Source organism: Sphaerodactylus townsendi, linkage group LG10 (genome assembly GCF_021028975.2).
Source record: "Sphaerodactylus townsendi isolate TG3544 linkage group LG10, MPM_Stown_v2.3, whole genome shotgun sequence".
In the NCBI taxonomy this organism is placed as follows: Eukaryota; Metazoa; Chordata; class Lepidosauria; order Squamata; family Sphaerodactylidae; genus Sphaerodactylus; species Sphaerodactylus townsendi.
In genome coordinates this window covers 24,469,858-24,483,415 of record NC_059434.1, presented here as the reverse complement: position 1 = coordinate 24,483,415, position 13,558 = coordinate 24,469,858, and the positions used below count along the sequence as shown (strand labels likewise).

General features: G+C 43.9%; 1 protein-coding gene across 2 annotated transcripts in view; it reads left to right on the top strand.

The window, feature by feature from the left end:
* The window catches only part of KDR (kinase insert domain receptor), a 60,094-nt gene that overhangs the window by 29,550 nt on the left and 16,986 nt on the right, over positions 1-13,558 (top strand). For both annotated transcript variants that reach the window (XM_048509826.1, XM_048509824.1), the window contains exons 13-19: positions 953-1,297; positions 1,474-1,620; positions 2,349-2,480; positions 5,726-5,832; positions 6,243-6,378; positions 7,650-7,754; positions 10,646-10,759. In XM_048509826.1, coding sequence (XP_048365783.1) covers positions 953-1,297; positions 1,474-1,620; positions 2,349-2,480; positions 5,726-5,832; positions 6,243-6,378; positions 7,650-7,754; positions 10,646-10,759 — 1,086 coding nt within the window. The remainder of the gene's footprint in view (positions 1-952; positions 1,298-1,473; positions 1,621-2,348; positions 2,481-5,725; positions 5,833-6,242; positions 6,379-7,649; positions 7,755-10,645; positions 10,760-13,558) is intronic.

Genomic DNA, 13,558 nt, shown 5'->3' with positions numbered 1-13,558 from the left:
GATTTATGGAGAAGTCGATTTATGGCTACCAATCTTGATCCTCTTTGATCTGAGATTGCAAATGCCTTAGCAGACCAGGTGCTCGGGAGCAGCAGCAGCAGAAGGCCATTGCTTTCACATCCTGCATGTGAGCTCCCAAAGGCACCTGGTGGGCCACTGCGAGTAGCAGAGAGCTGGACTAGATGGACTCTGGTCTGATCCAGCTGGCTTGTTCTTATGTTCTTATGCCTTTCCTCTCCCCCTTGACCCTCTGTCCTTGTCCTCTTCTTAGATACATCCGCATGCAAGTGTTAATGGTGCCCATTGGTGGGGGGTGACCCTCTGTCTCCCCCCCCCAGTCCCATGCCACTAGCTCCCTCTTCCTTCCCCTCCTGTTCCTGGATGCCTGCTCCTCTTCCCAGATGCCTGTACTGCTACACAACAGTTAATGGAGCAATTGCGGCCGCCAGCAGTTGCAACCTTCCCACAGGGAGCAGCCAGCACCTGCACTAGCTCCTCCTGAGACAGCTGCAGATGGTGCAGTGGCTGTAATTATTCAGCAGTGGGAAAGGCAAGCACTCAAGATAGTGAATAACCACCACATTCTGCTGTTTTGTGTTGTTTTTTTACCAGTTCTATTTAAGTCCCACCCCCAAGCTATGGGTGCATGGTGATTGGCTGGAATTAAGTTGTGCATGGTGATTGGTTGGAAGTGGTTCATTGCTCCCACAGCTATGGATATACTAAGAGTTTAATTGGCTCATAAAGTCCTTTGGTGGTTATTAATACCATTTTTTAAAATGATGCTCATTCCCTTGTAACTTTGTGTCAGAACATAAGAGAAAATGCTGGAGATTGGTCCAGTTATTTTCAGAGCATAATCTTGAACATCTCAGCATGAAATCTACTGTGAGTAAGCAGAGCTCTGATGGTGGCCATTGTGTTCTCTGTTGATCATTTCGTTTCTTCACAGGAGGCCTTGAAATTAATCTTCAACCTCACAGTCAACCTATTGAGAAGCACAATGTATCCTTGCAGTGCATGGCGGACAAGCTCACATTTGAAAACCTGACCTGGTTTAAATTCACCCCTCGGGCCTCTAAGATGTATCTTGGTGGGCTGCCGTTGCCTGTTTGCAAGAACCTAGAAGCTCTTCAGAAACTGACTGCTGTTGCTGAAAGAGCCAATGGGGAAAACATTACTCTGAGGCTACTCTTCCATAATATCTCCCTCCAAGATAGTGGGGATTATGTATGCATCGCCCAGGACAGAAAGACCAAAACACAGCAGTGTCTTGTCAAACACCTCACTGTTCAAGGTAATCCTATGCCAATACAATGATGTGCTTGTTAAAAAGCTCATATTTACCCAAGGACTATTACAGATCACATTTCAAGTTCTTAACCATTAAACCAAAAATCAACATCTGCTTCAGATTTGTGAGTCAGTTGCTTTTTGAAATCCTACATTTTAATTTTTCCTCCTTGCAAACAGAACCAGTGGCACCCACCATTACGAGGACCCCTGCGAATCAAACAGCAGATATTGGTGAAACAATAGAAGTGTCTTGCATAGCAAATGGAATCCCTTCTCCTCTAATCACTTGGTTTAAAAACAATGTATCCCTTATTGAAGATTCAGGTGAGAGTCAGTGTTCTGTGCTTTAATTTCACTTTGTAGAGTTGCTTACATAAAACGCCCCTTTAATTCTGTTATGCGTGATTTGATATTATCAGGGATCTCTTGTATCGTGTATTGTAGTCTCTCCTGATCTCTGCAGTGGTATTCTGTATTTTGCATGATGTGTATTGAGTTTTGTCCGCATTAGGTATGGGGACTCCTTCAGTGAGCTGGATTAGGTGACTTTCAAATTAGATCCAGCCATTGGCTAATTTCATACAAGAGTCTTGCTGGAGTTCACGTCTGTGCAGATGCAAAACATGGAAAACACCCCCCATTCCAAACCTCAAATATCTGAATATTTTAGTAAGAAAAGGGGTGTGTTGTTAGTAAGAAAAGGGGTGGGTTGGCCAAGAAGGGAGCCACTCTGCTCATCACAGAAAATGAAAATACACACGAGGAGGGGCGTACCACCCAGTGTCCCCGGGCTGCAGCCATTTAGTCATGTGGGGGGAGGAAAATCACCCCCCACACCCCTCCTCCTTTCCCCCGGGTCCATACACTGACTTCATACTCCATACACTGGTTGGGGAGGGCAGCCGCCCATATGGGGGGAGGGGGGTGGAAAACTCAGATTTTACCCTGGGCTATATTTTCCCTAGATACGCCTCTGTACGATAGTCAGTGTCTTCAACATACTGCTAAAGGTCAAGTCAAAATAATAATTGCAAATGGATTTCCTCTACAAGGTATTGTTCTGAAGGACGGGAACAGAATTCTTACCATACGAAGGGTGAGGAAAGAAGACGAAGGCCTCTACAGCTGCTCTGCATGCAACATCCTTGGTTGCACAAAAGTGACTTCATTTTTTGCTGTGGAAGGTAGGTAGAAATGTGTGACAATTTCACAAAATATTCCTTCTTCATATACACGTTATCTATTTTAACATTTCTATATCATCTCTCTGCCCACTAAGACCTTCCAAGGCCATTCATAATGTGCTGATCATTTTATTTTATTTATCATAAGTCATGTTTTCAATGTAAATTAAATGTTGAAAGAACAAATTCTGCTAGAGAAAGAGCATTGTCACGGTTCCTGGGCATTTTATCAGGAACGAGGGGAAGCAATTTTGCAAAAATCAGGACCTAAACTGGGACACCAGAAGTTGTGTGGTAGCTGAGGAGGTGCTAATGTCCAAACAGAAAGAGGAAAGACGGGGAAGGTGCTCTGATCTGTGAGTTACTCCTCTGATTTCATACACTGTTCGTATGAAAAGATGAGTTAAATGAGGAATCATTTTTCAGTGAAGTCCCCAACAATGCAGTAGAGTTACTCCCTTCCAAGTTACTCCCTTCCAAGTCCTTTGAAATCAGTGGGTTTAGAAGGGTATTACTCTGCAAGAATTACACTGAAAGTTTGTGTGTGTGCATATTCATCCAAAGATCTCATCTTACTTCTGAAAACTCAGATTCAAAAGGTTTTCCTGTACATTTCAAACAAAAAGTTATCTAATTGCAGTAGAAACCCTGCACCCCAGTATGATAATCTACTGAATTTTTACTATGCAAAGTTATATCCTGTTGTTCTCCGAGTCCACAGCAGGAGATATGCATGATGACATATTTTTCTTGGATAAAAAGAGACTGTAAACAGTCCTTCATGTAAATATCTGTGTTCTGTTATCTAACAAACGTGACTTGTTGGAGTGTAGCTGAATGTGCCTTTTAGAACTGAAAATGTGTTTGTGACAGATTTGTTTTCTGTGAGGGAATTAACGAAGCTTCTTGTTGGGGACTGTTGAATGAGAGAAAAACAGTGCAGTGTTGTGAAAGAGAAATTGCATGATACAAGGACAGAATACTCAGGGAAATGTTGAGAAGTGACCTTTTTTGATGCTGACTAGAACATTTTGTAGTGATAATAAACCAAGTATCTTTGTGCCAATGCAAAGATGTTTCCATAATCAAGGATAGGTTTAGTTACTGTAAAGAAATGGCTCACTACCTTGGCTGTGAGTCTTAGAACTGGATTGGCATCCAGACCCAATGCCCAGCCTGGATTTGCTGCAGAACTACCAACTTAAGGAACTGGACATGACTCAGTGGTGGAGCATTTAGGTGGTTACTTGAATGGTGAAGGGCTTCTCCACTTAAGATGGTAGGGGATATGATACCCTGCAGAGTCACTGTCAGCCACAGTAAACAATATTGATCTTGATAGAATGGTGCTCCGATTCCAGATAAGACAGATTTTTGTGTTAGTTTGCTCCTTTTGCTGTTTACTTGACATTTTCCTATGACTTTGGACTTTTAAAAAATTATATATTCAGATATGTAGAAATGAGACAGATGTTTGCAGGGCTATGTAGATGTAGCTAAATTTCCTCCCAATGGCAGTCTACTGTCCATAACTTCTTTATCTAGGGTCCATTCTGCAACGTTTTGGGCTACTCCCTCTCTCTCTACATGCAATAGCACCCCCTAAATGGTTGGCAGGGGTGGGGAACCACCTGGCTTTTGGGTGAAACTGCAAAATGGAAATTTTAAAGGTAGCTCTAGGGGCAAGTTGGAGTTGGACAAACAGGAAATGTTTTCTGGCTATGAATAGATACTCTATAATGGTTACTTTAATTGTACTTTTAATATATTTGATATTCATTGCATTTATTTATATTTGCTTCCTGACTAGGGTACTGGTCAGTTAGAAGAAACATGGGTTTTTAAAGATTTTTTTTAAAATGCAGAACACATCTATCCAAAATATGAGGCAGGTGCATGCAAAATTGAATCCAAAATTGAGTCATATTAATTTCCAAGGGAAATACATAAATATAAGGGTTTATTTATTTGTTTACTTACTCTATTACCCCTCTTTGTCCCCAGTGGGAGTCAACATTCTCTTCTCCACCATTTTATCCACAACAACATTTTGAGACAGATTAGGTGGAGAATATATGATTGGCCCAAGGTCACTTAACAAATATCTATAGTAGAGTAACGATTGGAACCTAGATCCCAGACTGTTTCCGCACAGCACAAATAGAATGTTCTCAGGCAAGGAATAAAACATTCCCTCCATGGAGTTCCACCTTGTTTTTAGCCCAAAACATTTTATTTCCTGCCTGAAAAAAAGTTTGATTTTCATGCTGTTCCCTAGCAGTTCTTTTTTGAAAATGTTTTCCCTTGCTGTGTGGTCTCTTTAAAACATTTCCTATGCCTCTCTTCAGTTCCCAGACTTTTTTGTCGGTGCCATTTTCTGCGCTTGCACCAGGCACCATGACCTGTATTTCTGTCATTTTTTAAAAAAAAAAATTGGGGGTGTCTACATAGCTACATAGGCACAACCCCTAGAAAATCATAGCATGAGGCTTTGAAACCTCATAGCATCAGAGTCATGGAGTTTTGCAAAAAATATAACAACCAAAACATGGTGGGCAGGAATTGCTTCGAGGGAGTGAGTGTGGACAAATTTTGGGTTTTGCAAACATTTGCAAAACGTTTTTAGGGGCTTATGTGAAACGGGCCCTCATCTAACACTATAACCATTTCACCATGCTGGCTATCGAGCTTTTTGGCTGGTGAAAAAGAGAGAAGGATTCCCTTTTACTAGCCAACATGCTGGAGGTTATAGGACCTATATGAACAAAAGCTGTGTGAGATGGAGGCTGAAGCAAGCAAGAAAATTAGGCGAAATTGAAATAAATAGCTTGCTGGATCACCCCCATGCTTTAATCTCCCATTGGATTCAGTGCTAAACTCTGACTGGATCTGGCCCATTTTGTGTAGTCCTTGTTGCCAGATTACTCTTACTGCAATACCAAGGTGTGCAACTTGGTTGATTTCATTAACCACAATGGTGAAGATAACTTGATAGTAGATAACTAGTGTTCTGGACACCCCTTAGCTCATTCACCTCAGCTGGACTACAGTGGGGAGTGTGTGTTAAAGTACTGAAATGTTCATGGGTACGTGTTTCCTTTGACACATTTTCATCTCAGTTGACTTGCTTTGTTGCTTCTGAAATTTCTTTCCTGAACAAGGAACTCCTTTCAGTGCTTCAATTGATGGCCTATCCAGTAGGCTGCCAGCTACTATCCGTGAATCATTCAATTGTTTCTTCTCAGGCACTGATGAGAAAACGAAGCTCGAGTTCATTATCCTGGTTGGGACCGCAGTAATTGCCATGTTCTTCTGGTTGCTCCTCGTAATAATTCTCCGGACCGTTAAACGGGTAATGAAATCATTCTCCCGCAGTCCCATCAGCATCAATCTTGCGTGACAAATGAAAACTGACTGGCTGGCCATTCGCATTGTTTCTTGCATTGTCCTTAAATCAACAGCCACATTTTTCCTGTCAGTACCATCACATTCTTTCCTGGAACTTATGGCCTAAACAATTTTGTCTTTTAATTGACCAGGCACTGGAGAAGGCGAAGAAAGGTCCCCTTTGGGGGATATTAATAAATCCAGTAACTAGCAATGATTTGTAGGCTGTAACACAGCTGGAGGAAATGCTGGCTCACATTCCTGTGGACAAAAAAAGTTCCACACCTTAGCATAGTCTATCAGTATGGCCAATTGCACATTGTTCAACCAGTAAGGATAATTTTATTTAATTAACACTGTTATTGCTGTTTTTAGGCCAATGGAGGAGAATTGAAGACTGGCTACCTCTCCATTATCATGGATCCTGATGAAGTCCCTATGGATGAGCAATGTGAACGTCTTCCGTATGATGCCAGCAAGTGGGAGTTCCCCAGGGACCGCCTAAACTTAGGTATCCTTCCCCTCCTTCCATGAACAAATGTCCCTGGGCTTTGGAACTGTGTGTGTGCTAGATGCCATCAAGTTGTTTCTAAATCATGGTGACTCTATGAATCCATGTCTTCCAAAATGTCCTATCAGCAGCAGTCTTCCTCAGGTTTTGCAAACTGAGAACCGTGACTTTCTTTATAGAATCAAACCATCCTAGATGTTGTGGGTTTTCTGGGCTGTGTGGCTGTGGTCTGGTAGCTTTTGCTTCTAACGCTTTGCCTGCATCTACGCCTGGCATCTTCAGAGGCATGTTCCTGGTAAGATGTGTTTCTCTCTGTGGCACAATGACATGCCTCTGAAGATGCCAGCTGTAGATGCAGGCAAAACATTAGAAGCAAAACCCACCAGACCACAGGGGTCATACTCACGGCCCTCCAGATGTTCATGAACTACAATTCCATCAGGCATTGCCAGTATAGCCAATGCTTATTTTGGGAGGGACTAATGGGAATTGTGGTTCATGAACATCTGGAGGGCCACGAGTTTGACACCCCTGCACCAGACCACAGCCACACAGCCTGGAAAACCCACATCAGCCAGTTGATTCCGCCTGTGAAAGCCTTCAACAGTATGTCAATCCATCCTCTTTTCCTGCTGCCTTCAAGTGTTCCTAGCATTATTGTCTCTTCCAGTGACTCTTGTCTCCCATAATGTGACCAAAGAGTGATAGCCTCAGTTGAGTCATTTTAACTTTTGGGGACAGTTAGACTTGATTCTATCTAGACACCATTGATTTTTCTTTTTGGCGGTCCCTGGCATCTGTAAAACTAGGCTCTGCTTTTATTTAGCATGTTAAACAACACAGTTGCATCCACACATTATTGGATGTTATGCTATTGTGTTACAGCAGTAACTGGCAATTGGATTATCCTGTGTGGATGAACTAATCTTCTTGCAAACAATGGATATAGTGTGATGATAGCACAACATTCAGTGGTGGGATTCAGCCGGTTCGCACCACTTTGGCAGAACCAGTTGTTAAAATGGAGCTTGTAAACAACCGGTTGTTAAATTATTTGAATCCCACCACTGACAACATCCAATGGTTTTTGGATGCATTACAGCTTGTAAGGTGCCAAGTCTCTACCTTTGCTTGACTGTTTCACCTTCCTTAGAAGTTGCTGTAGTTGAAGGTAAGGTTAGGTTATTGTAATTTTGACAACCTTACACAATTTGGTGGGAGAACAGAAGTGTAAAAAGTGCCCTTAATTTTGTTTTCTTGTTTGAACCCAGGGAAACCACTTGGCCGGGGAGCATTTGGCCAAGTTATTGAGGCAGATGCATTTGGAATTGACAAAACTGCTACCTGCAAAACAGTTGCGGTGAAAATGCTTAAAGGTAAGAATTGAGAAGCTGACTGCAAAAAGTTCCAAACATTTGGGTCACCACCAATCTTGTGGTCTGAAAAAGAATGAAGCACTCGTTGGATGACCAGCTTGTGCTTATGTTTAAAAAGTATTGAACTAATTGTAGTTATTGGACCAAAGAAACCATGATGGATGCTGTTGTTTTAGGGTCTGTGAAATTACAGATATTCTTGAATCCATTACCAAAATGCGGAAGTGACCATGCATATTTTGAGGTTAGCATGAGTTGGCACTGGATTTACATAAGCAGTTGTACACATTCACATGGAATGTAGAAATGCATATCTGTAGGGGATTTCTTATGATGTGGATGCTGTGCAGTATGAATTACTCAAAGACCTTTTCTATATCTCCTGGTTAATTTGACCAATGAACATGTCAATTAGTGCATTGCCTAGATATACATCTCATTGTCTCTTTGTGTGTGTTTCCATATCCACCACAGATTCTCACTTAGGCCGATTTTTCACGGTCAAAATGCCCCGTGGTAGATCTGGGAGCGTACCTGCCATGGCGTTTTTTGCCCTGCTTTTGATTCTTCACTGCTCCCCAGTTCTTTCTGGGATTTGAGGCAGGGCCGGCACATTATCCCCCAACTGTTTCTTCATGAGCCTGGTGCTTCTCTATTTGCACTGTGAGCTCTTCCACAATTTCTTCCACGCATGCGCGGACAACCTCCGTTTCCCACATTCTGATTGGCTGAATCTCCACCATTCCCTCCACTCACTTTCACTATTTTAGTTTTAAATGACTCTGAACACAAAACAGGCACTGAGAATCAGCGCCCTCGCCCTCCCCCCATATAAAATCATTGCATGTGCGAGGGAATCGCTGTCCTCCACCACCCCTGTCTAAAATTTAAATCTAAAATCCTTGCGTGTGTGAGAGAATCGCTGGCCTCCTGTTCGCAGCAGCTGCACATGCCACGTTTCTGTCTATAAGGTTTCACCCTCCGTGGGTTTTTTCCACTGCAAAGGGTGGGGGGAGGGTGCTGATTCTCAGCGCTTGCTGATTGGTGGGGCGGGCCAGAGCGGCGAGGCAGGAAAAATGGCCCCGGTTCTGCTGCTGTGGAGTTTTCCACAGCAGCGGAAGGCATTGGAGCAACAAAGGGGCATTTCAGAAGAACCTCAAAGTTGGCAGTTCTTGAAATTCGCAGACCAAGGCCAATGCTGTGGAGCAACATGGAAGCCATGGAGAACTCCCGGCTGCACCAGATTATCCTCAGTGCTAACAACGTGGCATTATTACTATGAAAAATCAGCCTTATAGAACTAATTTGCTTTCATGTTGAGTCTTAGTGATATTTATGCATATGCTCCATTGACTTCACATCACCTACAGCATATATATTATGCTTGTTCTGCATATTAAGATAATACCATGTTGCTCATTTTGGAGGCTTGCCCCCAAGCAAAGAGATGACCATTCACTCTCAGCTGCTTTAGTAGCAAAATAACTCAGCGCAAATGACATACAATAGGGAGGCTATTTTCTCCATGCTAAGGGCCCAAGAACTTCTGGTAGCTGTTCCTATAACACTAGACTCAAATATAGCTTTACAACATGCCATAACAGAATGCTATGACTGAAATGTTAGGGTAGACTGCTGTGTCTTTCACACAAGTCTGAAATGTTGTTTATGCATGAAACTTCCTCCTCCTTGCATTCTGTTTCATGGGCAAACCCGCCATCTTGCAGCATGTCTAGTAAGATATGTACAGGGGGTCATGGTTGTTTCGGAGATTGATTGTTTTGTAAGCAGAAAGGTCCAAGTTCAGTCTGTGACACCTCCGCTTAGAAGGCTCAGGAAGTAGACACTGAAAAATGCCATTTCCTGGACAGCCACTGTTAGTCAGAGCAAACAGTATTGACACTGGTTACCTAACAGTCTCATCCAGTATAAGGCAGTTTCACATGTTCATGTGACAGCACATGCAGTTTGGGGACTGTATCTTCATATCACCACTTTGCTTACAACTTAAAGAGCATGCAGAAGGTCCCTAGCTCAGTCCCAGCATCCCCACTTGAAAGATCATGCACTAGGGGATTTAAAAGACTGCTACCTGAGACTCTTGACAGGGTTGCCAGCCTCCAGGTGGTACCTGGAGATTTCCCACAATTACAATTGATCTCCAGATTACCAAGATCAGTTTCCCAAAAAGTGGTTGCTTTGGAGAGTGGACTCAATGGCATAATGCCTTGCTGACATCCTTCCCTACCCCAAAACCCACTCTTCCCAGGTTCCACCCCCAAAATCTCCATGTATTTCCCAACCCAGAACTGGCAGCCCTGAACTGGCATATTTAGGGTAGGCAAGGCCAGGTGTGAGGACCGAGCAATAATTACCTAGGAGCACCCTGGCCACCCCTTTGCAAAGCAGGACTAATCTGCTACTGCTCAGAGGGCTAATCTGCTCGCCATTAAGAAGCAATAGGTAGACTTGGCCACCACAGAGGCCAAGTCTACCCATTTTTCTTCATGGTTTGTAGACCAGCCCTCCAGAGAACTGGTTACCCGTGGTTAAAAGGAATGGGTAGACCTGGCTGCTGGACAGCTGATCTTCTGAGAAGTGGGGTGTGTGTGTGTGTGTGTGTGTGTTTGCACAATTTCAATGCATGCCCTGGGTTCCATTTTCTGCTGATACACCCCTGAAGCCCTAGACCCTGGGGAGCCTCTGCCAGTCCCAAGTAGACAGTGTTGACCTTGACAGACCAACAATCTCCCAAAGACGTTTAGCAATAGTATCGAAAAGTCACAAAGGTCTTTTGGGATTGTATATTCAATGGAAGGTGGCAAATTAACCTTTATTGTTGCTTTACATGTATCTAAATAGGGCAGTATGTTTTTTCCCTTTGTCTTTAGAGGGTGCAACCCACAGTGAACACAGAGCACTGATGTCTGAGCTCAAAATCCTAATTCATATTGGTCATCATCTCAATGTGGTTAACTTACTGGGGGCCTGCACAAAACCGGGAGGTAAGTTTTGGAAGATGTGGAACTCAAGCACAAGGAAGTAAAGTGACCAGAAATAGATACAATTGCAGTGGAACCTCGGTTTTCATTGCCTTCGGTTTTCATCGATTTTTTCAGTGAAAAATTTGTCTCGGTTTTCATTGATTCGCCTTGGTTTTCATCAATTTGCAGTAAGGTGCAGGGGTTTGTGGAGAAAAATCACCCAGACAAAGCTGTTGCAGGTTGTGTCTGCAACTTGTTTAATGACAATGTCTTGCCCCATTTCAGACAAATCTTAAAGAGGCATCAGAAACAGACCTCTTTGGACAGCTTTCTGGTGCGACATTGGTCCACTGGCTCTGAAGCTGGTCCTAGTGTTATTGTTTGTTACTGCTTTCAGCATTAAACACTATGTTTATTCACCAAAAATGTGTTTTTGGTATGTTTTTTGGAGTGCCTATAACGGGTTAATTGGATTTACATTGATTCCTATGGAAAACTTTGCCTCGGTTTTTATCGGTTTTGGTTTTCATTGATTCTTTCGGACGGATTACTAACAAAAACCGAGGTTCCACTGTACTCAGTACAAGGCAAATAATTAACAGTATTGGTTTGCTGGTTGTTTGTAGAGGGGAGCCTTCTCCTTTGCTGATTTTTATGCAGTCTCAGGATGCTGCCACCAGTCAGAAAGTACATTTATTCAACTGTGCCTACAGGGAGTCCATCCACTAATTTTCAGGTCCAAAGCATAGTCAGGATTCCAGGTTTGTCAAGATGATGTATGGGGGTGGGGGTGTGTGTGTGAGAGACATTTAAAAGCATGGATCAGTAGGACGGAGAGACTGGTGTTTTAACCCTTTCCATACCAGCCAATTCTCCCCTACAGTTTCCCTTCCAAGAGTATTTTTCCTGGCCAAATTCATTTCTGGTTTCACAGGAAGACTGGAGTGTGTAAGAGAGATTAAAAACTTGTGAGCCGAGGAAATATTAAGCCACCCTCTTGCTCACCAGTTCTCCTTGGCAAATGCCCCTCATTAACCCATATTTGCGTTGTGAGAGTCAGTGGGAACCCCCTAATTCCATTTTAATGTCTAATTTGCTCCCTACTAGCAAATCAGCTATTTGAGTGGAGTTTGCATGCATTTACATATATGTGCAAAGGGGCTGGTTCATGATTCAAATATTCTAGGGCAGGGGTCCCCAAACTTTTTAAACCGGGGGCCAGTTCGCTGTCCCTCAGACTGTTGGAGGGCCGGACTAAAAAAAACCATGAACAAATTCCTATGCACAAATGATTGTGAAATGCTTGATTTCACCTTTCAGCCTTTCTGTCATGGTCTATTTTTAGAACAGTGACCAAAGTATGTCAAGTACAGGGTGGGCTCCAAATATTGTTGGGGAGGCTGTGGAATACCTTCCCCTGTTAAAAAAAAAAGCAGAACTTTCCCAATGAAGCATTCCATCTAACCCAGGATCAGGTATCTTCCTGGGTTCTTTCCTCCCTAGCAGCCAGCGAGCGATTAAGCCAGCCTGGCTGATGCCAATGGGAGTGAGGCGGAACAGAAAGCCTGAGAGCAACACATGGAGTAGCTGAGAGGGAAGGGCGGAGCAGGCGTTGCCACATGTAAGGTTTCCAACTCTGGGTCAGAAAATTCATGGAGATTTGGGGGTGCCATCATGTAATTGCAATCAACAGCCGTTGGGGCCGGTTCCTCCTCTCTCTCGAGACCCCACTGCACATGAATGGAGCCATCACCGCCATGCCTGGCGGGCCGGATAAATGCCTTCAGGGGGCCACATTTGGCCCCCGGGCCATAGATTGGGGACCCCTGTTCTAGAGGGAACAGCATACAAACTCACTCCCTCATCTTGTCATTGGTAGACTGCAGTGAAACAGGGGCAGTCTTGGAAGTTAAAATGGCCCTGGAACAAGTGAGGTACTTCAAGCTAGTGCTGCTGGAACCACTCATCTGTAAAGTTGCCATTTCCCTGGGAGGAACACGGGAACACCTGCCATTGTTGCCTGCCCTTGCTCTGGCAAGTAGACGAAACAATGGGAAAATGATGTCACTTCCCCACTGAAGTGAAGTGACATCATCACATTGACACAATTATCTAGGACAGTGAAGGCGAATCTTTTTAAGACTGAGTGCCCAAATTGCAACCCAAACCCCACTTATTAATTGCAAAGTGCCAACCTGGCAATTTAACCTGAATGCTGAGGTTTTAGTTTAGAAAAAAACGGTTGGCTCCCTCTTCCTCCACCCCACCCGCTTGAGCAGGTGCCAGCCTGCTCTAGCCTCCAGCAAGTCCTGCGTGGACCACTCTGTGCCTCTCTAGCATCTCTGCATCCTCTGCGCCACGCCCCCCCAGGCAGAAGCCACCCAGAGCACAGGCACCAGGCCCGCCAGCCGAGTCCTCCCTGCTCACCACGGTGCGCGCACGTCATGCTCAGTGGCCCAGACCAGTCTAGATGTTTGTATGTGGGTGATTTTTCACCCCCACATGATGAACTCTGTGTGTGTGTGCCCACAGAGAGGGCTCCGAGTGCCACCTCTGGCACCCGTGCCATAGGTTCGCCATCACTGATCTAGGATTCACCTTAAAAATTATAGTTAAAACCATATTGTTTTTAGTGAATCCTAGAATGTCACACCGACATCCCTTCTGGTTCATGCTGAAAGTGACGTTGTGTCATTGGTGAGATGCTGATAAGGCTGGTCTCCTGTTAGTGCTGGGTTGGCACCTCATTCATATCAGCAGCTCATCCTGCAGCACTGTCTGTGCAGGAGGAGGAAGCAGGTAAGCAGACACATGTAGCTG